Below are 23,246 nucleotides of genomic sequence, written 5' to 3' on the forward strand. Positions count from 1 at the left end.
AGGCCACAGGATATTTTCTGACCCTCATGTACCAGAGGTCCATCGAGATGTACCCTGACAACTTCAAGGACAGCAGACTAATAGGAAAAAAAATAATTCAGGGGAATGCACTCAAATTCAGTGTGACCAAATCTGTCTCTAAATTACCTGGTTTGAATGACAGTTTAAAAGGAAGCCTAAAATAAGAGTGTTAAGCTGTACTATTGGATCAAACCCTTAGCTGAATGTGCCTGGAGAGAAGTCTCTCTTCTGTTACAGGAAACTCTCTGGTGTCAATTGTTTCCTTTACAACTTTTAGATAGACCCATTGTCTCTAAGGCTTATCAGGCAGAGATTTAAACAAGCAAACTTAGCCATATGTTCTGCACATTCAGGAAACAAAATATGAAAAAAATATATCTTTCATTTCTTATTTTAATCTTAGTGAAATTATCATTGCTAGATAACTGTGGGAATGCATTAGGTATGAAATCACCAGAGGGGAAAACCCCATATTTTTTAAGCTGTATAATAGTGGGAATAAAAACATAACTTATTGAAATAATTTTCTCTGAAGATTGCTGAAAATTGCAGAATTTATCTGTTCCTGGAGAAAAATATTAGTATTTTAAAAATAGTTTTTTAGATTTATATTCCCTACTGGTATGGCTGCTCTATTCCAATATGAGCAGTGTATTTTCTCTAGGAAAGCCTGAGAGGTTCCAATATTGTAATTTTTCTTTATTCAAAAGAGAAGCTGACATGACATTACTCAATTTTAATATGAATCAAAGGTTTTCTTTTTGACAGTAGGCTGGTCAGTGTCACAATATTCAACTTACCTGGTTAGTGGAACAAGGCTGAGAATTGGAACTACATTAGCTCAAAAGTTTCTAAAGGAATTAGCCAGAGAGGTCTGCCCTCTAATTTAAGACTTCTCTGTATGTAAACTGTGAAATTATTTTTTAAGTGGTCTGATCAGCAGCCGTATAACTAAACATGAGCCTGTGTACTTTGCGTATTTGACATTATTCTAGCAGACCAAGTGACTGCAAACCCAAGCCAAATGCAGTGGTTGCTCTTCCATGAGCAGGCTCCCAAATTTGGGAGGTAGAAGTACATATAGATGGCAAGTAAGAAAAACCAACATTTTCTTTCTTGTTGGGCCTTAAATTGGAGTCCTTTGAGTGTTGCTATGTATAAGATGTTACTGAGAAGAGAGGTACTTACCAAAAGAAAACCAGGGAGAACCAAAGCAGTCTATGATGTAGTTTGGAAAAGGCAAAAAAAGGAATCACTTTCAAAATTTCACTCTGTGGGCAAGTATTTTTTAATTCTCAAATCCTTTGTGGTTAAGAGTTGTCTTTTCTCTTTCTCGAGCAAAATTAAGAAACAAAGCAACCTGTATGGGGATCTTAAACACTAAGTACATGAGCCATCAGCGAATCAGCAATCATTTGAGTTGTGCACATTAACTTCCTCTCACCTCACTCCAACCTACAGCAGGGGTTTCCTGTTACATCCCTGCGGCTCAGTCTCCTTCCCTGGTGTAAATTGATATGGTGCAGGAGACTTCACTGGAGATAAAGGACTCCTAGTAGTGCCCCACATGAAACGTCCATGTGACCTGCTCTCGGAACCTAAACATTCCCAGATCCAGGGAGGTTACAGTTCTGTGGCTTGTCCACACTCTTTCTCCAGGAGTGCAGATGAGATGACTTCACTCTTGGTTGCCTTTTTTGCTCAAGTAATGCTTGCTGCTCATGGGTTTGTAATTCTCTACAGACTTGTTTCATCTTTTGACTTGAAACATTCTGTATATTTCCATCCACCAGCTCATCTCTTTCCATCTCTTTTCTGTCCTGCTCAGGCTGGGAGTTGCTTTCACCAATGGTGCAGCATCCACTTTATTTTATACAGAGAAGATATAATTTCAAAGCTTTTTTTTTTGTTTGAAGTGCATTAGTCTACTCCAATGCCATTTGTCTTTCTATCTAATACCTCTGATGTTCAAATATGGTATGAAGCATAGGAAACATAATAAGAATTATTCTGTTTTAGAAGATGGAATTCAATGTGGTTTTTCTCTGAAAGGAGATATTCCAAGTAAGTTAATTGACTGATACTGCCACAAATACACTGTAGGCAATGGAGTTGCAGTGATTAACTGTGCCTGCTAAAACTCAGACTGACATCTTTGTTAGCATTGGTTGTGTCATTATTACCCAAGAAGGGGCTCAGAGGATATTTTTTATGACACTTCTGGAAAGCTTTCTATTGTGGAATGCTATCAAAATCGATATCCAAAAGCAGGTATCAATGTACTTGCCCACTTATAAGTGCCTTAACACTGCAGGTACTCTTTTCTGCCTCAGAAACATGATTTACTGCAAACCTGTTCCACAGACAAGTAGTTAAATGTTCAAAAAAAGAAATCTGAAACTCTGCTGATTTTGTTCATTTTGTCTTGGGAATGTTGCAGATTGCAATATATTTCTTTACACAAAGGACTGCAGCATGTGATGTGCATCTGTTCTGGTCTGAAGGAAACAAAGCAGCTCCCTTTTTGCCCTGTTCATCTGTTTCATTGTTAAAGCAAATAATGAACAAAAGCAGATAGTCTCACAAATGCATTTGAAATTAGCATGCCATTTAATCTTTCAGTCTAATATTTTGCTGTCTGCGTGATTTGGGTGTTTAGCCTGGGTTATATTCTATATAATCTGTTTCAAGTACTTGCAGTGAAGCTGCACTTTCTTGGCACAGGTAGCACACCATTAACATGAATGCTGTGACCAACTCCAGAACAGGCAGTTTTCAGCAATAACCCCATGGTCCTGTAATGATGTTTAAATAAGCAGAAAGTGTAGCTGAAATTCCAGTACTATTCATACAAAATATTTTCATGGATGTATTTCCTCTGTACCCTCTTTTACTTTTGTAGTAGTTAAATTTACCTGCATTCTCTTGCTGGCTTCTGCGTGCTTCAGCATCCATAAATGAGTTAATAACAAATCCCTTACCTCTGTTTCTCCATTCTGTAGGTATGCAAGCTAACTTGTTATAATTTATAATGAGATGATATCCAACTTTACAGATTCTTAAATGCAGGGAGGTCCAAGCAAATTTATTTCACACTATGTGCAGGATAATAAAAAATTATTTGCATCATCAGCATAAAGAAGTACTTTAATGCACATCATAGTGTTGTTATTTGCAACCCCTAGGACAATTTCTTGTCTCTGATAAAAACAGGTAGGGAAGAGGGAGGTGATTGAATTCCTGCACATGATTTAAGTGGAGTTGTAGCCATCTCGGGAAGTTTTGCTCCAAATGTTGGAGACTGAATTTGCAGCTTGTTTAAATAACACTCTCAGACGGCCTGTTCTGATTTCTTAAAGTTGTGCTGTTTTCACCAATAGTTTTGTAAAAATCTAATGCTGACACAGAATGAGATTTCCCTCAATAAAACCTGATTTAATTTCCTGGTGGTGTTGAAACTTCAGCCAAAGGTTGGAAATGCTAGACATTTCATTTATATCTAGTATCCTAACCAAAATTACAAGAAAACAAATGACCAAGATAAAATATGAATTTTTTTTTTTTTTATACTGAGAGTACCTTCCTATTTCCATTCTAATCAAATCTCTCATTGAATAAAGTCACAGCTTTGTATAAAAAGTATTTATGAACAATGTCTGGAGGAAAGACAAAGTGACTTGTGGTTGTAAATGGATTTCAGTAGCTAAAATAACCCAGTTGTAATCAAAGCACTGGAGTAAGTATAGGCAACATTTTTATGCTATTCCCCAATATCAAAGTATTTGAAAATAAACAAAATAGAGTTAACCCTGGCAGTAAATTATTTTCTCCTTCAGTATATTACTCAATCTTCAATTGTCCTGTAAAAGAAGTGGCTGAAAATATGGTATCATGTCAAGTGTTTACTACCACAAGCCAGAGTATTGCCACAGCACAGAAATTAACTATATCCAGTATATCTACACTGGAAGACAAAGTATTTTTCATTTACTTCTCTGTCTTCCACAGTGCAATTGCCAAACATGGCTGCACTTCATTTGATTATAATGACACCCTTGCAAAGCAAGGCTTGAGAGGTGAAAGTGCATGACTGATTTCAAAGACTTGCTTTTATTTTAAGTCACATACAGAGTTATCCATACAGAAAAATTTTAAAATCTTGAGCCCCTTTTTGTTTTTTTCTTCTAAAAAGAAATATAATTAGTTCAGGATGGAAGACACATGTAAGTAATTTTCTGAAATTATTATACTTTTTTGAAAATCTGGTGGCGGTTGGATTGCAGGGAGCAGAGAAAAGATGGAGCTGTCAGACTCTTGCACCATACTACTGTAGAGAAACTGCACTTAACTCCTTCTCACACACACAAAAAAATCAGCCACTATCTGTTAAAAAGAAAAATGAGCCAAAACCATCTGAGTTGCTATTTATTTAGTTACATTACAGAAAATAATTACACTTAAGCCTCACCAGATAAGGAGTTTCTTTCTCAGTGTTCATCTCTGTATAAGGCTTGACCTTGATTCTGACCTTGGTCAGCCAAATCTCCTCTTAGACAGTGAAGGAGGAGTTTTTGTTTGAAGAGGGGATCCTGAGTGAGTAGTGTTAGTGAAGGAGAATGTACACATGAGGTCTGAGGTGCAGAAATGAGTGCAGCAAGTACCTGAATTTCCCTTTCTCACTGAGGTTTTAGCTCTATTCTGCTGTGGCATCCATGACTGAGATGAGGAGGAGACTAATGCATCTCACTAGTGAACACTGCTCCTACAGCATTTTGTCCTGAAAGGCCAAGACAAGATTTTAGTGTGGAGGGAAAGAGCTAAACATTAAAGGGTACTTTATAGGATACACCTCCCATACTTTTTCACTGTCACATTAGTCCTTTTAATTGCTATTTTAAGTCCTGCTCAGTGGAAGAACAGTAATTTTCTTTCCCAGCTTTAAGAGCTGCCTGCCTTAGTCTTTTAATTTTGAAACTCTTTGAATGGGTAGGTCAGAACTGTGTGAGTTTGTTAGAAGAGGCCTCCCACAGGCAAAGCATGGATTACTTCTTAGCCTGTGTGATAATAAACATTCCAGTTCCCACTACTGAACCTCAGGGAAAATATTATGTTACCAACTGAAGCAAAACCTACAAGTCAAATTATTTGGCATCAAAGGCCACAACCACCAAACCAGCAATTGTTCACAGAGCACCACAGAGAATCAAAGAACTCCTCCTGCCATGGAGTGATGGGGAATCCACTGCTTCTCTGAAGTGCAAAACTATCACACCTGTATTCACACAGTGGGACAATGTGTTGGCCACTCCCAGCTCTCCCTCTTTCCTTACCCTGATGTGCCTTCCTGTGTGTACCCTGTGTTTTAGGGGTAATCTTACACATGGTAACAACAGCCTAAAGCTCCAAAACCTCACGTGGCATTTAACCAGCTTCTGACCTTGGCTGAAGGTGAAGTTCTGATTTGGTGTTATTAACAGCCACTTGCCTACAGGGAGACTGTTTCCCATTTGCAGGTGTTGTTTTGTTCATTATGCTCATTGAACTTGGTATTTCCTAAAAGAGTGATGGCTGAAACTGGCTGTCAGGTTGTCAGGTATTTATTCATCAGATCAAAATGCTGAACACAGCATCAGCAACCTAATTGCCTGTAGTATCAGGGCTGTTTCAACCAGCTACTCATCAGTCCAGTATATCAGTTCATTTGGGTTGATTATTGCAAAAAAAATGCCACTGTGGTAGATGGTTTTGTTAATGCTACTGAAATAATTGTGCTCCTCAGCAGTTTAAAAAAGTGGAGGAAAGAGAACATAAAATATCCTCTGCATTGCTGGGACCTGGGGGCAAGTATACACCCTTATTTCAGTGTTGTATTGTAAGAAAAAAAAGAAAACGCTATTGTGCCAAAATGTTTCCAGGGATATTTTCTCCTAACACCGCACTAATTGTAATGAACTGCTGCCTACATGCAATGTCATTTACTTTTCTACTTTGCCTTTGAACATACGAAGCACTGTGATACAACTAACTCACACACACATAGCACAGATAAGAGGTAATTCCTGCTTGAAGAAACACCTGACAGAAACTCACTGCCTGAGACAGGCCTTGCTGGATTCTATTTTACAAAAAAGTTTGGTAAGGAAATATTTTTCATTTGGCTTGTTGAAGGAATTGCACTTTTTCAGTTAGTGGCTATGTTGTTATTACTCTGACTGTTCTTCCTCTTCAATGAAGAAAAAAAAGAGAGTTCTCTTGTCTGCATTTGCTGTGTTATGTACCTGTTCCCTGAACATTAACTCCAGACCACCTCAAACATCAAATCAATGACAATATGAATTTCTTGCATGGACTTCACTAGTTAGTACAAATCGTTAGCTCCTCACAGCAAAATTGCAATGTTGATGCTACAGTATTTTTTTTTCTTTACTTGTAATACAGTTCTTGCAGGCAATGTAGCAGGAATTTGCATGTGATCCTCATTTCAAATGGCTTCTCTGACATGGTGAAATGAGAGATGTGATAATTACTGAATGCTATTATTTTTAAGAGAACTCATTTCCTGAGCTGATGGAGTAGCCTCTAATAAATTAATGCACTACAGCATAAAACAGAACATGAAAAGCTGTATCACTTGGCAAGATGTGTAAGTTTTAAAATGTTTGCTCTATGTGGGAGCAGCAGGTTCAATTGTACAGATTTAAATGAAAGTTTAGCCTATTACTAGTAGTCAGTGGCTGTTTCCACTGCTAAACAAGTCGTTATAGAGGTAAGGGATAATTATTAATTAATTAATATTAGGACAAGGTTGATCTCTATAGTTTGGTGGTACTGGTGAGACCCCATCTGCAGTGCTGTGTCCAGCTTGGGAGTGCTCAGCTCAGAACTCATTGGAATGAGTCAGGGGAGGCCATGGAGGTGATCAGAGGTCTGGAGCACCCCTCCTATGGAGACAGGCTGAGGGAGCTGGGGTTGTTCAGCCTGGACAGGAGAAGGCCCTGGGAACACCTTAGAGCCCCTTTCAGTACCTAAAGAGGCCCACAAAAGAGTTGGAGGGGACTAAGGTAGTACAGGGACAGGACAAGGGGGAGTGGCTTTAAACTGAAAAAGGATGGGTTTAGGTTAAGATATTGGGAAGAAATTCTTTACTGTGGGAGTGATAAGGCACTGGCACAAACTGCCCAGAAAATACCTTTGTGTTAAAGTGAACATGAAAACAAAAAGAGCATAGATTTGAAAATAACTCAACACAAAGGAATTTCCCAAAATGGCAGTACTGTCCAGCTGTCCAGCTGTCTGATGGTTGAGCTATCTAAAGGGAAGAGGAATATCCTAACATAAATTATCTATTTGGATGCAGCTTTGCATGTTCTGTTGGAAGAAGTTTCCACTACATAATTTCTAGTTGGTCACAGACAAAAGAGTTAAAAATGCATAAAAGGTAATTGTCTGAATTCTTTTTGGCCTCTTACTTTCAGGACTCCAAACAGTTTTAAAGAGACTGAGGGTGCCTAAATCTACTCAGACCCCCAACTGGTTTAAGCACCACTCTCTTCTGCCTCTCAGTTCTGTTCACTTGACCACCTTTCTTGTCCTCCCCTGAGCTACAGGGAGCCTTTTACACTCAACCATACAGAAAAACTATTGGAAAGGGAAGAAAAAATTAGCAAAAACTTACTGAAAAAGTAGAATTATGTGTTGTCCCTAAACCTGGAGCATCTAAGAAATGCTCCAGGCCATTAAGTCCACGATGAACTGTCCAGGGTCCATCTGGCTGGAGAAGATATCCAACAAGCTGATGATTTATAGGCTGAAGAGCTCGCTGAAGTTTGCCCTTGCTGGAGCCTTGAGTGCATTTGTGCCTTTAGGTGTCACTGTTCACCTGCACCGTGCGTCCTCCTCGCTGAAGGGAGCTGTGTCTGTGGCACACCAGCAGAGTGAAGAAAAATTCCAAGGCTGCTCTGCTGCTACAGCTCTGCAATACCACATTCAGAGGAGCAAGACGAGTGTGACATTAACCTGAGGTGAGGGATCTGATCTAACACAGAGCTGGGACAACCAAGCTGCTTGTCTTCCTTCTGTAACACTGCACATTCTGATTTTAAAATTTATTTTCGTCCTCCCCAGTTGCTGGATGCTCCTGTGAATTGGTTGCAACACAGTGCAAACTCGATGTACGTTCACAGTCCTGGATTTAGTGTCACAACAGTGGTAGTAAATTCTTTGCAGCACATGTGTGATAATTGCTTAGAAATCCAGCACTAAAAGTGATGGATGGCTTGGTGGTCCCGTTAGTTTGCTCATGCTCATAATTATGGCCAAGAAGGGAAATTAAAACAGCCTTCATGTATTGCAGAAATCACGTGACAAGGTTGGCAGATGAATTATTTTAGCAATGCATGTTGTAATTTGTTCTGCCCACTAACCCTCTCTTGTGCTTGTGACAAAATGTCAGAAAGCTAAAATTGATGAGTACAAGTGTGCTGAAACCTGACCAGACCAGCATCATCCCACTGACCCACCTGCAGCCAGCAGCATGGAATTGTGTTGCAGTGTTGTTCAAGATGTTATTTTTCTCCTTTCTGATGAAAAACATGGGAGTTCTGCACTTTGCCAAAAATTAGTGTTTTCCTTTATGTAGAGAATCACAATAATCCTTCAACTAACTGTCATTGCAGAAAGCCATGCACTAAAATCCTCAGACTACTCCTGCTTTGAGAACATAGGTGTACTTTCTGGTCTGTTCCATGGCATTAGGATTTTGAAAACAAATTTGGACAATGTTCTGACTGCTTGGAACTCTGAAATCAGTGGGATTCAGACATTAGGTTTGATTCCTGGACTACTTCTCATAATGCTTTTTGATTTTAAAACCAGAACTTCATCCTTTAGTCTACCCAGTGACATGCCGGACCCTACAGTACTTCCAATTTTACTAAAGAGAGCTTTTCCTTTTCTTAATACTCTGAATTTATCTGTGTTCAAACCCTGTTAAGTCTGAATTGAGGCTGACATCACAAAGAGTCTCCATTCCCCCTGAACCCCCATATCCACAAATCTTTCTCTGAAAGGCAAACTGCTCTCTGGAAAACAGATGTGGGGTAGGCACCTTTAACAGCACCCTTTGGTGAGGTTTTCACTATTAGGGCACCCTGGACAAATATTCATATTAAAAAAAATAAGAAAACCAAAAAATGAACATTTATTCTAGCTATGATTTAGCATTCTGATGATACACTTAAAACATATCCTTTTCCTTCTAAGATAATGCAACTGAACTGAAAAGATAAGATGATTCCAAGAGCAGGGATATTGTCTAGAGAATGCTGAGGACAAATGCATCAAAGCATAGACATAAATGTATCTTCCAAAGCAAAAAATTCCAGAGGTAGTCTTTCTGAACATTTGTTGATGGCAAATCAAGACTCAAAGACATTTTTATAGGATTTGCCATTAATTTGTTAATTACTATCAGCTTAATCTTGTAACATCAGACACATCTCTACCTAGTTGTCATTAACAGCAGAAAGGGGTCTTTTTTTTTACCTCATCTACACCTTAAGCCGTTAACTGTTCTGGAAAATAGAAAGGTAATTTTGTTGCATTAGCTGCTTCTTTGTAATTTCTTCCTCATGGGTTTGTAAGTATCAAAAATAATTTCCCGTATTTTCCACTGGCAGATGTGGAGTAGAGTGGGAATAACTTCACACATTTTAAATTTAGCCTGGAGGAACATTAAATGCCCCCATTGTTAGTAACAGGCTAATGATGCAAGAAAGGCTAAAATCTTCCAGACAGCAACAATCAACCATTCGCCATAATGGGACTTACTTAACAAAAGCCCCAGTCAATCCATTAAATAGACACATTCAGAAAGGGAGCTATTTTATCCAGGACCCTAATTCCTGGATAAAATTTTATGTGTAAGTGCTCCTGGAATGGGGCAGAACATCATATGGAAGCATCAGGTGACAAACAACACTTCTTCCCAGCAGTCAATTTCAAAATAAGACAAATACCTTAGGAAATTGGAATTAATTCACCAGCTAAACCTTCTCCCTGACTTCTTCCATTGCACAGGAAATCATGTTTTCTTGGAGGCCAAGCAGTTTTGCAATTCAGGCTCTAAGCTCTGCCATTAACAGAGGGGCTGGGAGAGGGAAAAGCAGCAGGAATCTCTGTCTGTACTTGAGGAGAGTCCCAGCCGTAGAGGAGCAGATGGAGAATCATTGCTTTCCAAGCATCAGCACACAGAAACAATAAAAACTGAGCAGCCTTCAGCAAAGGGCTCCAGAGGAGCAGCAAAGCTTCACCTCTGCCATCAAACCAGGGAGTTTGCCACACGCACACCACGCAGTCCCACTTACCGTGAGGGCACCATGGGCTGGTCTCAGCGCACCCACAGGGGCCTCCCAGCACTGTGCTCAATAAATGTCCATGGCTGGAGCACAGGGCTGGTCACTGACCTTCATCCCCTTGGTCTGCCTCAGTCAGAGAGCTTGGGGGGTTTAACAGAGGCACTTTGATCTCCTTCCCCACAGAGGGTTCCATGGATCTGGCGCAGGCCCCGCTGCGGCCTCGCAGCGCACATGGGGTGCTCAGGCCAGCACACGGCCTGTGGGGAGCTAAATCACACTTACAGCTTCAGAGCTCCATGATGTATAAATCACTGAAATATGGCCATAAAAGTTGTGTCTCCTGAAAAGGGCAAACCTCTCAAAAAAAGATGACCCTTCAATTGTTTCAGAAGTACCCAGTAAAACAAAAAAGATGGTCCTTGTGGTATTCACACAGCCTCTGAAGAGAGAGAAGCTGTGGGACAAGCAGAGGAGAAGGAAAACACAATTCTTATCCTGTTTGCTGTGCCTGTGTTGTGCTAAAGTAGAATGCAATATGGAGATTGCATACCCAAAGTGAGGATGTTTTGTTCCCTTGGCCTATCAGGGCCAAGAAGTGTGTGTGTATAGGACTGTCATGGGACAGCCATGAGAGAATCAGAGATGAGTGCAGTTCTGAGCAGCTGTGAGCAAGAGTGAGTGCGGGGCAGATTTGGTTTAGATGAAATGTATATAGTATAGTATAATAAAGTAATTCATTAGCCTTCATAAGCTGGAGTCCTCATCATCATTCTCTCTCCCCTTCGTTGGAGTCGCCTTTGATTTACAATAGGTCCCTATATAAAATGGGTCCCTCCCATTTTGCAGCAAGAATCACAAAGCCAAAATTCCCCAGCCACTGCAAATCAGAGGTTTCTATTAGATCATGTAGCTTGGCCAATCTCTGCACATAGGAACTGGGAGAAGAACAGCAAGTCAAAACAAGAGTACTACTGTGCATAGTAGGCTTGAAACAACATTCAAGTACCAACAGATATAAGAATTTCTTTCCCTAGAGTTCTTACAAGGAGCTTTAATTCATCCTTTTCTGCAGCTCCCATCTTCAAATTGTTTTGGCAGAGAGCTGTTTGGGATTTTAATTTTCATCTCTATACATGATAAATCCAAATATAAAAATGTCCTTTGTGTATTATGGTTTGACTTGCTTGGAAATATTCTGGACATAGCTAGCTTGTGCAAGAATTGAAAAATCAGCAATCTTTTCCAAATGATACATCTCTTTCCTATTCGTTCTTTTTTTCATCTAGAATGAAGTGTGTTTAAATTTGTGAAAAATCAATTTCCAAACATTAGCTCTGCAATTAGTATGGGACTTTGGGGATTGGTTTTTTGTTTGTTTTTCTTCTGGGCTTCTTGTTGTTGGCTTGATTTTGGTTTACATTTTTTTAATTGGGGAAGAGCTGGGAGAGGGGCTAGGTTTTACTTGGCAGATTTTCTTCATTCTGACCAGTCGTGTCAGAACAACATTTCCCCCACCCCCTCCAATATTCCTAGGCAGTCAGCCAGAGGAATAGACTCCAAAGCTACTCAAAGAAAAACCTCTGAGTCTCATATGTCTTAAGATACTTTTACATTTCTGTAGTGCTGTAGATGCTTCTTAAATAAAGCCCACCCAAGGCAGCACTGAATTCAGAAATCCTGGCAACGTCCATATGTTTACTGCTTTATCTGTGTCCCCTAGAAAGGGCTGGAGGAAAAGAAACAAGAAGCCAGGAGAGCTGTAGGAACATTCTTTCCACCTTCTTCATTGATACCCTTCATGCCATTCAAATAGACTCCGGAATACACTACTTTAATTAGCAAAGCTTGTTTTAAAGTAAACAACACAAACACTCCTTATAGGACAGTCACAGTCTCCCCTGCTAGATATACAGGCTTTTTGGCAAGATCACATTCAAACAGCATGAAATTCACCCATGGCACGGTCCCGAGAAGGCCCTTGCACCTCTTTAACTTCCATTTAGCTGCTCTGGATAGGAGCGAGTGGTTTGTGGGATAAGGACAGCTTTCCTCCAAAAAAAAAAAGATGGTCCAAATCCACATCTGCAAAGATCATCAGTTTTACCACTATAAGGTCATAAAGGTGTGATATAGGCGTCATGCATAGAGTACATACCAAACTTCAATTGAGTCCTGTCCCTGAGTGACTTTGAGCCCCCGTGAAAGTACAACGCACAACGCGCCCGCATGGAACCCGTGGTGGCTCTTTCCTGGGAACACTGCAAAGTCATTCACCAGACAGGAGTCAGGACAGCAGTGAGAAGAGTATCCTCATGAGGAAGCTCTGACAGGATTCCTTTTGACACATGGGAGAACATGAGAGTCCCATCTTCGTTCAGTAATTGCTAAACAAACAGAAATCGGAAATCACTGATGCGACATTGACCCATAAAACACTGATCACTGAGGCCCTGTTCTCCCCTGTGCCACACACAGGGAACAACAGATGCTCAAAGTAAACAGGGTAAGAACAAAACAGTATGGAAATAATGTTGGTTCCTTAACAAATGTCTTACTGTAGTCCATTTATGCTGACTGACACCGGTTGTTCTTTTCAGTTATAACTGTGCAACAAAATCAGACATGTCTCATCTTCCAGTCTTGATACTGAGCTGTTGCTGATTTTCTTTTGTTGGTCAAGTGATTTAATTTTTCTGTTATTTTTCTTTTTTTTTCCTTTTTCTTTTTTTTTTCTTTTTTTTTTCTTGTTTACATCTACGTTTATCAACACTGATACATTACAGATCTTGTTAGTTATACTTTGAAGTCTGATCATGCAGAACTACAGGCAGGTGCAACTTAGATCTTATTACAGGATGGACATGGCAAGGTGAACAGTTGTTTTTGCTAGTTAAGATCTGGAGCTTCATTACTGTTGTGGCTTAATGTATACTGGCCATAAGTCCCACTTACCCAATTTACTAAATATACATGATTCTATATGTACACTGAAACTTCCAGCACCCTCCTTTATCAACATGTCACTGACTCAGGAGAAGGTCAGAGGTCAACCATATTTAGGCAAACATCAGCCTTATTGTAAAAGTTTTTAACAGAAATAGCATGTTGGATTATTACATATTAGTTACAGAGGAAGGAAAAAAAAAGTCCATACAACTATTTACATTATAAATATCTTGCTTTCCAGAAGACAAGAATGGCCCTGTTCAGTGAAAATTAGACCTGTCTGAAATGATAAGCATGGTAAGGATACATTTATTTCCCAAATTGACTGTGTCTTCCTTCAATGTGTGCTTTTCAGCTTTTCCCTCTCAGGTAAAAAGGCACCATTAGCCTCAGTCGAAGTTTTTCAACATTCTTTTGTCAAATCAAACCCTATTCAAAATTCAAACTTGCCACAGGACAATGAGCCTGAACATGCATTAAGTCAAACATTTCATTTCTTGCAATCAATTGTTGAGTAAAAAAAACTCCCAAACCTACAACAAATATGAAAGAAAAATCAGGCCCCACTGGCAAGTTCCTAATACACTAAGAAGATTCCACTAAATTCCACTGGACAGGTTGGTTTTCCAGCTCATTGGTGAAGATGACACATTCACCATTCCCCTGCATACCTCAAGCATCTTACTAATTAAGACAATTACATATTCATGTAGTATTCAAACCTACTGCACAATGATTTTCTTTTTTTTTGTGTGTGTGTGTGTGTTTGTGTGTGAAAAAGATCACCTTGAGTTTACAATTAGTTAACTGTGTCCTTTGTAAAGTGGTGGAAGTTCAAATAAGCACAGCCATCAGATTCTTGAAGATGTGTGACTATGTTACAATTCCTCTCTTTATCCACACTGACAACTGGGATCAAGCACAAGTGGAACAGAGGTTCTACAAATCCATATGAACACCCTCTCTTCCCTACACACACATACAGAAGTAAAGAAAAAGAAAAGCTTAAACATAAATTGAATGACTAGCTCAGACTTTAAAAAGAAAACTAATTGGTTCCTGCAGGTTTTCTTTCATATTGCTCTCCCTGGAAGCACAGAGTTTGTTGCAAAATGCTTTTTTTGTTTCTTTATTTCTTTTTGCATGTTTGAATTCACAGAAAATTTTAAACTCTAAATAAGCATGAAGGAAGAAATATAAATAGATCTGAATAGAAATAAATAGATCTGAAACTAAAATAGTTTTTGGTGTTTTGAACTACTGTGAAGCTTGCAATATATATAAGCTAGCATTGGTTACTAGAAGTTACTTTGAATTAAAATATTCCAAGTCCATTTTACAATAATTCCAGCATATTCCAAAACACTTTTTTAATAAAAACATTTGGGAGATTTTCTAAAAGTGACTCTCTCAGGCAGTTCTAAAAGTTACTATTAGCATGTTTTTCATGAGAAAATAAATTGGTGGAAAAGAAATCACTGGTGCTCACTGACAAATTTAGAATACAATCCCAATCAGTTAAGTAGTACTACTTTGGGAAATTCCCAAAAGGCACTGCATCAGGTCTAATTTCTTCTGTATTGTTATCCCAGAATTAGAAAGTAAAGCAATGTCTATGACGAGAAAAGAATGTATATGAACCAAATTGCTTATAAATTTGGAAGAGTGACATAGTGACATGATCATCTGTCTCGTGTAACCTTCAGAAGCCAATGCTTTGCAGGAACTGGTGATTTCCAGAGGAAAACCATCAGTGCATTAAGGCCTAGAAAACTTGATCAGGCTTCCTGTAGCTTTGCTGTTTGGGTTTTTTTGTGGGGTTTTTTGGTGTTTTTTTTTTGACACACTGCCATACTTGGACTCCAATTTCAGTCTGTTTTATGTAATGCAAACTTGCTATGATTCATGAATCTATTTGTGCCGTGGAATTCTAGATAGGAGGGGGGAACATCAACCACAATGCAATTGGCATAAATCACAGTGATCAACTCAAATATCTGAACTCTCTGAAGATATTCTCTGAATCTATTTGTGCCATGGAATTCTACATAGGAGGGGGGAACATCAACCACAATACAATTGGCATAAATCACAGTGATCAACTCAAATATCTGAACTCTCTGAAGATATATTCTAATGGAATACAGTCAAAGCTCACAAAATACTATTGCAGCTACCGAGTCAGTATCTGAAGACTGTTTTCAAAAATTACAAAAAATTTTGGATTGAAAACATACATAACCTTACATCAACTTGTAATAAATCAATGCCTCATCCTTGTTTAAACTCAGCAGTGAGAAAGAAAATAGAGGGATGGTCTTTTAAGAACTGTTCTGACTTCTTTCTTTTTTTTTTTTTCCTCATACTATCCCAAAGTTCTCCATCTGAAAAAAAAACAGGGATGTTTTGCAGCAATTTTCCTCACTACCATCTCAATGCAGCTAGTTCTCTGAGCAGGCACTGACAGATAATGCTCGTGCCATTCTCCTCACCCTGCTGTTGCCTATATACATGACTTAGGTGAGCCACTTGGAACAGAATTCCCTTGGGTATTGAGGCACTTATGACACCAAGAGGCTCTGAGGTATATTTTCAGAAATGCCAAGGTGTCCAGCTGCCATTCAGGATGATGTAAGTCATGCCACTTCTGGCACAGGCTCACTGATTGCCCCCTATGGTGCCTAAATACCTTGGAATATCTGTCACAGATCTTTGGCTTCCCAATTTCCTTCACTTCTGCACTGGTGGCAGTGATGCTTACAAATGCAAACCTCAGAGAATTAAGTGAAAATTGTTGCCAACGTACAATCTTTAGTAACATGTTAAGCAGAAGTAGGTTTAAAAGATCAATGGCAAAATTAAGGAAAGCATCTATCATTATCAAGCTGAATATAATTTTGGAATAATGGGGAGCAGACTTTAACAGGATGGCATCAAAACTTCTAGAATCAGAAAAAAAAGTCATTTCCCTTAAAACATCCTCAGAACATCCTCACTATGATCCTTTATTCAGGAGTACATGTGTTATTGTAAGGTATCAGCTGACAGCACCGAATTCCTGGCACAAAGCAAAGTGAAGGATGCTATTCCTGCTACTTCAGTTTGGACATACAAGGACCAGAACTTTAAATAACTAATGCTTTTCTTCATTGATGGCTTTTTTTTTTTCTAGTGTCCAATGTGGACAGCTCCAAGTCTCCTGCCCCAGACAGAGCTTCTCATTAAGGAGACTGATTTGAGGACAAAAAGAGATGCAGTAATTCTTTCAGGCCCCATTTCAGCAAGGCACTTAAGCACATGCTGATGTCGATCACTGCTGAGCAAAGGACAAAAGCACACGCTAGTTAATTTTTGTAAGCATCCTACAGTCTCCATGGGACGTTTGAACAAGCCCTGGTGCTTAGTGGAATCAGGGAATAAAGCTCATTATGTAACCCCTGTGTTGTGAGTCCTAAGGACACTGCTCTGATGACTGCTTCTCCACCCTGCACTCATGAACCCAAACAGGACTGAATTATACCATGGGACTAAGAGCACAGATTTGCCTTCAAGAGATCAAATGTGGGAGGTCTACAAGTCTCCATCTACTCTAAATGGCTTCTCTGCTATTGCCTATGCCACATCTCCACAACATCACTGGCAATGAACTGGGATTACTCCAAGTTTCTACAGTCTACACTGGCAATATTTTTGCAGTTTTGCTTAAATAACACACCCAAATAGTGCACACTAAGGAATGTAAAGTAGATACTAGTTACCTGAATATTATTAATATGTATCTATGGTGAATTAAATCTGGAGGTGATACATTTAATTATTGCTAAGAAGTCACCCTTGGTGTTATTGCCTACATACCTACAGAGCTTGCTGTTAACCTTTCAATACTTTTATGATCATTGGCTTTGGAGTGAGAGTTACATCACTCAATAATGACCTGATGTTTCATGGCTTAAGAGAGAATATTGCTAAATATATTCAGCAGTAGTAAATTATTGCTTTTAAAATTACTGCTCTGAGGTTTTAGAACATTAACAACCTAATTTTATTCTCCAAAAAAAATTTTGATAAAAATCTACCAAAAATATACCAGGGAAAGACCCCCACTTCTTATAGCAATTCTGATACAACTCAGACCTACCAAGTCTGATTTTATTTTATATCCTCTTCATTTTTATCTCCCCTTCTCCCCACCCTGGACAGAAGTTTTCTTCTTCCCTTTCTTCCCTTTGAAAAAAATCTGATTTGATATGAATTTTTTTTTCCTACCACAGAGTGGCAGGCTTGTAAGCCACCCAATGGAACAGTCCTATTTTGGTAGAGTTTTGAATATTAAAGAATTAGTGAATTTAAAATATCCACTAAAATAGTCTAAACAGTTTCTCTCTCTGGCATTTGGAAAAGCATTAGAGTAGGATTTAGCTCGTTTCAGTTTACATGGCACACTTTGGTAAAAGGACAGATGACTTGGATTTTAGTTAATTTCCAACTCAGATAAATGATGACCTCGCAGTGGAAAATGCCAATTGCTGATTTGGCTGGAAAAAATATTCAATGGTTCTGAAATTTTGTGTGGAATTTTGTCATTCTTGCTGTTACTTACCACGGGAAATCCTCTGCTTTATTACCTGGCAAATTCAATTTGATATTCAGTCACTGTTGGGTTCTTCAGAACTTGTCCAAACTGCCCAAGTCCCCTGGCTGCAACCCTTCCAGGCCAGCACACGAGCTGATTGATAACCTTGGCTGTTAGAATGTAGGAAAACTAGACCCTTGCACTCTGTGATTCTTTTCTGTGTAACACAGATGCCAAAACTTCCTGGGGAGTCCACTGATTTGTCATGAGGAAATGAAGAGCCAAAAGCACCCAGAGAATGCCTGCTCTCTGAGTAGCAGAAGTGCCTGCAAGGGAATGATGAAAAGGGAAAACAACCTCTGAGCTGCAAACACACACTGAGAGGGAGTGAGCTGCAAATATCCTTTCTCTAACTAACCTAATCTAGACATAAAATAAAACCAAGTTGGTGCATGTCCTTTTGATCATAGTCTGCTCATTCCCCAACCCTGTCATACCCTCTAATTTACAAACATACATGTACTTCAAAATAGCGAGCCTATCTATGCCCTAAGATGATAACTCACTTAACATTGACAGAAAAAGTTGCTTACTGATACCTTTCTGGGCTTAGACATGCATAAAACCCCTTCATTCTTGTTCCCTGTAGCTTGCAAAGATACATGTGCTTCCTTCTAACCCAGTCTTATCTTGGCATATCTGCTCTAAAAATCAGAACAACAAGTCTTAACATTCACAAACTAGCATTTTTCTATGAAGCTCTGTGGCTTCTTCTTTCAATAAAACTGGTTATTATTTCAAAATATATATACAACTCTCAGCAGAAATTTGGTGCTACATCTTCAAGTGTCTGAGGGAGCCACAGTTCTATGTGGTTATTTACACTTCCACAAGTCCTCATATGTAACCTCATCAATGAGCAAACGGATAGAATTTGTACTGTAAGATCCCATATGTAGTTAAGCAGTTCGCCTGGAGTGGGCCATTTATAGTCGTGGAGTGCACACTAAGTGCCTGTGCAGATGTGCAGGCACACAGCTGCATGCACTGCCAGGATTCTGTTGGCACATGTGTGTATGTGTGTGAGGAAAAAATGCATGGAGATCCCCGCCTGCCTCACGGGGCAGACAGCAGAGCAGACAGTGAAGGCAGACACACACTCATATGGTGGAGCGTGGCTACTGCACACCTTGTCATGCCAGTGTGAAAAAGACAGTTGCAGGTTGCTGGTTTTGCAGCCATTCATTTTACATCTTGTGGGGAGGGGGGTAAAAAAAGGATTTTTTCAGTTCCTTTTTCCCTTTTGCCCCCCAGTAAGCATCACTGGAAGAAGACCAAAGCAGAGCAACTATAAGTTAAATACACACTTGAGCTTAGCTGCATTACATAACTCTGTAGGAGAAGCAGGCTGAAAAGATTTTTTTTGTTTGTTTGTTTCTTTGTTTGTTTCACTTAAATCTCTGTGTTTTATTTCTCTTTCTTTTCTTCTCTTAGCTCCCATCACTTTTTTCCTCCTAGGTTCCATCATCCTCTGAAGAACGCTGGGTTTCGCAGGCAGGCGGCTAGTCACCTGCAACAACCGAGGGGTCCCGCAGAAGCTTCCAGGCTGCTGTCCGTGTCAGACGCCAGGGTTTGATCCGTGGACATGGATGAGATGTCGTTGACAGATGAGGATGGAGGGAGGCTCTCACTGCTGTTCACTGCTGCACCTGTGCTACGAAAACGAACACCAACGTGATTAAACCCGAAACCCCAGAAGGTGCCACGTGTTAAAGAGCAGAGGGTGCTTACCTGCTGGCACGCAGACCATTTTATCCAGTGGCAAACCTCAGCAGGAAATGGGCCATACAAACTTTAGACATTGGATAATATTAAATATCTTACCAGGAAATTCTGTCCCTCACCAGTCTGCTTTGAAAAGCTATAGCTCATACAGTGTTTGTCCCCCCATTTCGCTCTAGTCCGCTTGGAGTTCCAAAACACCCAACAGCATGCCAGGATCATACAATGTGTGACCAAAACAAAAAAAGACCCCACCTATTCCTCATAAATTCCTCTCATATATTCCTCATATTCTCATAAATTCCTCCATATTCTTCTCATAAAATTCCAGCTTTCTTAGTGGCTTAGTCTAATAGAGTGGGTGGGATCAAATCACCCAGTGGAAATGCAGAGTGGTTTCTTTCTCTTACTAAGGATTAGGGCACTAAGCCCAGGATTTCAGGATCTGTATTTTTGTACAGCCAAGTTTACCTCGCCTCTCTAAAATTATGATGGTACCACACATTACTGCAAAAAATCACTTTGACTTTATGAAATGAAGAATGAACCTTCCTGAGATTATCATTAATGCACCTGAACATTCATCACATCCCTGAATATTATCAGAAATTGTCTGTCTGATAAATTCAGACAACTGAATGACAAATACAGAGCCATGTAAAGAATGTATTTATCATGCACCTATAACTGCTTAACTGTTACTGCTCATTGACCTCAGCTCAAACTAAAGTCTGCAGAGAAGCATAAACCTGTTTGATTGGGGTTTTTTCCCCACTGAATTTTGAGGCAATGTTTTTTTATTTTTTTGTTCTCTTATACCAAAATTAGCACTGTGTTCAGTTTGAGAGGGATACATTAACTTCCATTAAATATTCATTATATTAAAATGTGTCATTTTGTATGATCTTGCATAGCTAGAAATTAGAGCTAGGCAGGTGACACAGGTCTTTGTTCTGCAGATAGATGCCATTTCATTCTTCTGTCTGAAAAGTGTGCTCAGCCAACTTTTACAAATTTTCATTTCCACCAAATGGCTAGAAATGAACATCTATTATCCAGTAAAACTACACAACTCACATATTCCTAATACAGAGATTAAAAATTATCTCTACAGCCTAGGCAAAGTATATGCTACTGTGGGCAAAAGGAAAGGATTTTTGTCACTTTCTAATTTGCAATAAAAACATTAATTTGAGAAAACAAGCCACCATACCGTACCTCCAACCACTATTCTATATCCCTCAACTTTTTCTTCCCTTAATACACATCCACTGTAAATATGCACAAAACAGAGACAGATATGCTCACATTTAGAGCTCCAGATGGGAACTGCTTTCTGCTGTTCTAGTTGTACATTATGGCATCAGAACGAATTAAATTAATTTACTCTCCTGATACATTTGGAAAATAAAATAGCTAATTTTGTAAGAGCTGCAAAAAGAGCAATATTAATGAAGTCTGACTGGTGACTGCAGACAGCAATCATCCATCCTCTCTGTCATAAAATGTGTTTTGCAAAGTGTTATTTATGTGTACCTCATCATTCAGTACAATACTGTTACTTCATGTTTACATGTTATTCAATCATGTGATATTTTATGAAAATACTAATCAGTCAAGACAAGTATATTTATGGGTAATCAAAATATGACTGAATGAATTCATATTAATGACTAAACAATATATTACCTTTCTATGTTTACCATGCTGGGCAGAAGCCTGCCATTAAGTCATAGATACTGTCCTAAGAATAAAATGGAAAGAATTCCAGGTTTAATCAACTTTTGATCAAACTGCTGCTTTCCTGGATGAACATGCACTCAACTTAGCTAGGCAAAATAACTGAAGAAATAGCTGCAGAAATTGTATGGGTAAAGATTTTGTTTCACTCTGTCTCATTCAGCACCACTGAATTCAATAAACCCTGCTATGATCTTCTCAGCAAGTATCAGTGCAGCCCACGAGTTTCTGGAAATTGCATTTTTATGGCTATTCCTAGCTTTCAGCACAATTCCACATGACATAACACAGATGTGACAGCTCCTGCTGCAGCTCCAAAGCACCCAGAGTCACAAAGTATCCACAAAAACAAAGGAAACCACACTAAACCTGAACGACAGAATTAAAGAGCTCAGCAGCACAAAGCAGGACTTGGGCAGTAACACTCAGAAGCCCAAACAAAGCTGTCCCAGTCAGCAAGGAATGCTCCATTTGCTGTGCTACAGCAGTTTGCTCCTGGAGGGATGTGTGCCAGGTGAGACAGTGCACATATGACAGAGGTGCACTCAAAAGAGAAAAAGAGCTCCGTTTATGAAGTTGCTGTTTGACAGGAAGCTTCTCACTGGCTGCAGGATTGAGGAAAATGCTAAAGGTTAGAGCAGGTGGGAAATAGCTCCTGGGATCTGTTCCTGACTCTGCTATTGCCTTGACAGCTTCTCTTTCAAAGCACTCATCAGCTTGTGTGCTGTAAAGAAGGGATTCCTTCCTGAAAGGGCTCCTGAGAAATGCTACTAAATAGCACCAATGGAAGTGCCTCTGAGACTTCAACTCAAGTGATACAGATTTGGGGTAAAAAAACTGAAAGGAGAACTGCAGCTTTTGCAGTTTCCAAAAAAAATCCAGTGTCTGTACTGGGGATCTGCTCAGCCTCTCATAAATTGTGTGCATAGCAGCTCCTGGGATCAAGTGTGGCAGTGCTTGGCAAGTCCAGCAGCTGCTTAATTTAAAGTCTGCACATGACAGAAGAAGTGCCCTACTAGTAAAGGTGTCCAGTAGTTCCTGGGTGATGGCAATTCAGACAGCAAGTAAAAGGCAGGAAATGGAGAATAAAAGACCCATTTTCACCTAGAAAGGGAGTGCTACAAATAAGCTGCATTAAGTTTTCTGCTATTTACTATACTCTGTACCCAGAAAAGACAAGAGACTTGAAAATGTTATGTATGAAACTACAGCTGGGTAGTGAAGGTTAGGGGAGAGTGTGAGAGGAGGTTAGATACTCTGGACAGAACTTAAGTTTAATTCCAAAAAATCTATAGCTTTGTATTAAACTTTTTTTTTTCAAATGCTGCTATTTGATAATAACAGAAACACTCTTTTTGGACAGGCAGAAGTAGCCTCTGCTGGGAACACTTTTTGACATTGTTGATTTTGTTCACTGAACGTAAGCATGAGGGGCAGCTGCTTGAGTTTCCAAGCTGATATGTTGTACTAACCAATTCTTCACAGAAAAGAGATTGACAGCCTGATACACAGGCACTCTAAGTGGCTCTATCAATGAGCAATTATTATCCCTGGTGCTGTCAGCTTCAGCAGCCTCCCCCAAAACTCTTATCAAGTAATCATGGAAACTAAGCTCCAGCTTGCTTGCCATGATTATTGATAGAGCACTAAATCTCAGCTTTCTGAATTCTTGCCAAGAACACCAACCAATGAGTAGAGCCTCTCTCATTTTCCTTATATTCAGAACTGGTGTTTTACCTCTTTCTTCCATTATTTCATTCAGCTGAAAATCTAAGTCAGACAAAGTGAAGAAAAACAGGAAATCTACTGTTTCATGAAACAGTCTCATC

General features: G+C 39.4%; 1 protein-coding gene across 5 annotated transcripts in view; it reads right to left on the reverse strand.

The window, feature by feature from the left end:
* Positions 1–12,134: 12,134 nt before the first annotated feature.
* MAPK10 (mitogen-activated protein kinase 10) overlaps positions 12,135–23,246 on the reverse strand; it is a 147,019-nt gene continuing 135,907 nt past the window's right edge. For 4 of the 5 annotated variants that reach the window (XM_036381464.2, XM_036381462.2, XM_036381466.1 and 1 more), the window contains one exon: positions 12,135–19,604. In XM_036381464.2, the coding sequence (XP_036237357.1) occupies positions 19,462–19,604 (143 nt within the window). In that variant the 3' untranslated portion in view covers positions 12,135–19,461. Of the gene's footprint in view, positions 19,610–23,246 lie in introns of all 5 variants that reach the window. The other variant, XM_036381463.2, reaches the window with a different exon arrangement.

The sequence above is a fragment of the Molothrus ater genome, chromosome 4 (genome assembly GCF_012460135.2).
Source record: "Molothrus ater isolate BHLD 08-10-18 breed brown headed cowbird chromosome 4, BPBGC_Mater_1.1, whole genome shotgun sequence".
Taxonomy (NCBI): Eukaryota; Metazoa; Chordata; class Aves; order Passeriformes; family Icteridae; genus Molothrus; species Molothrus ater.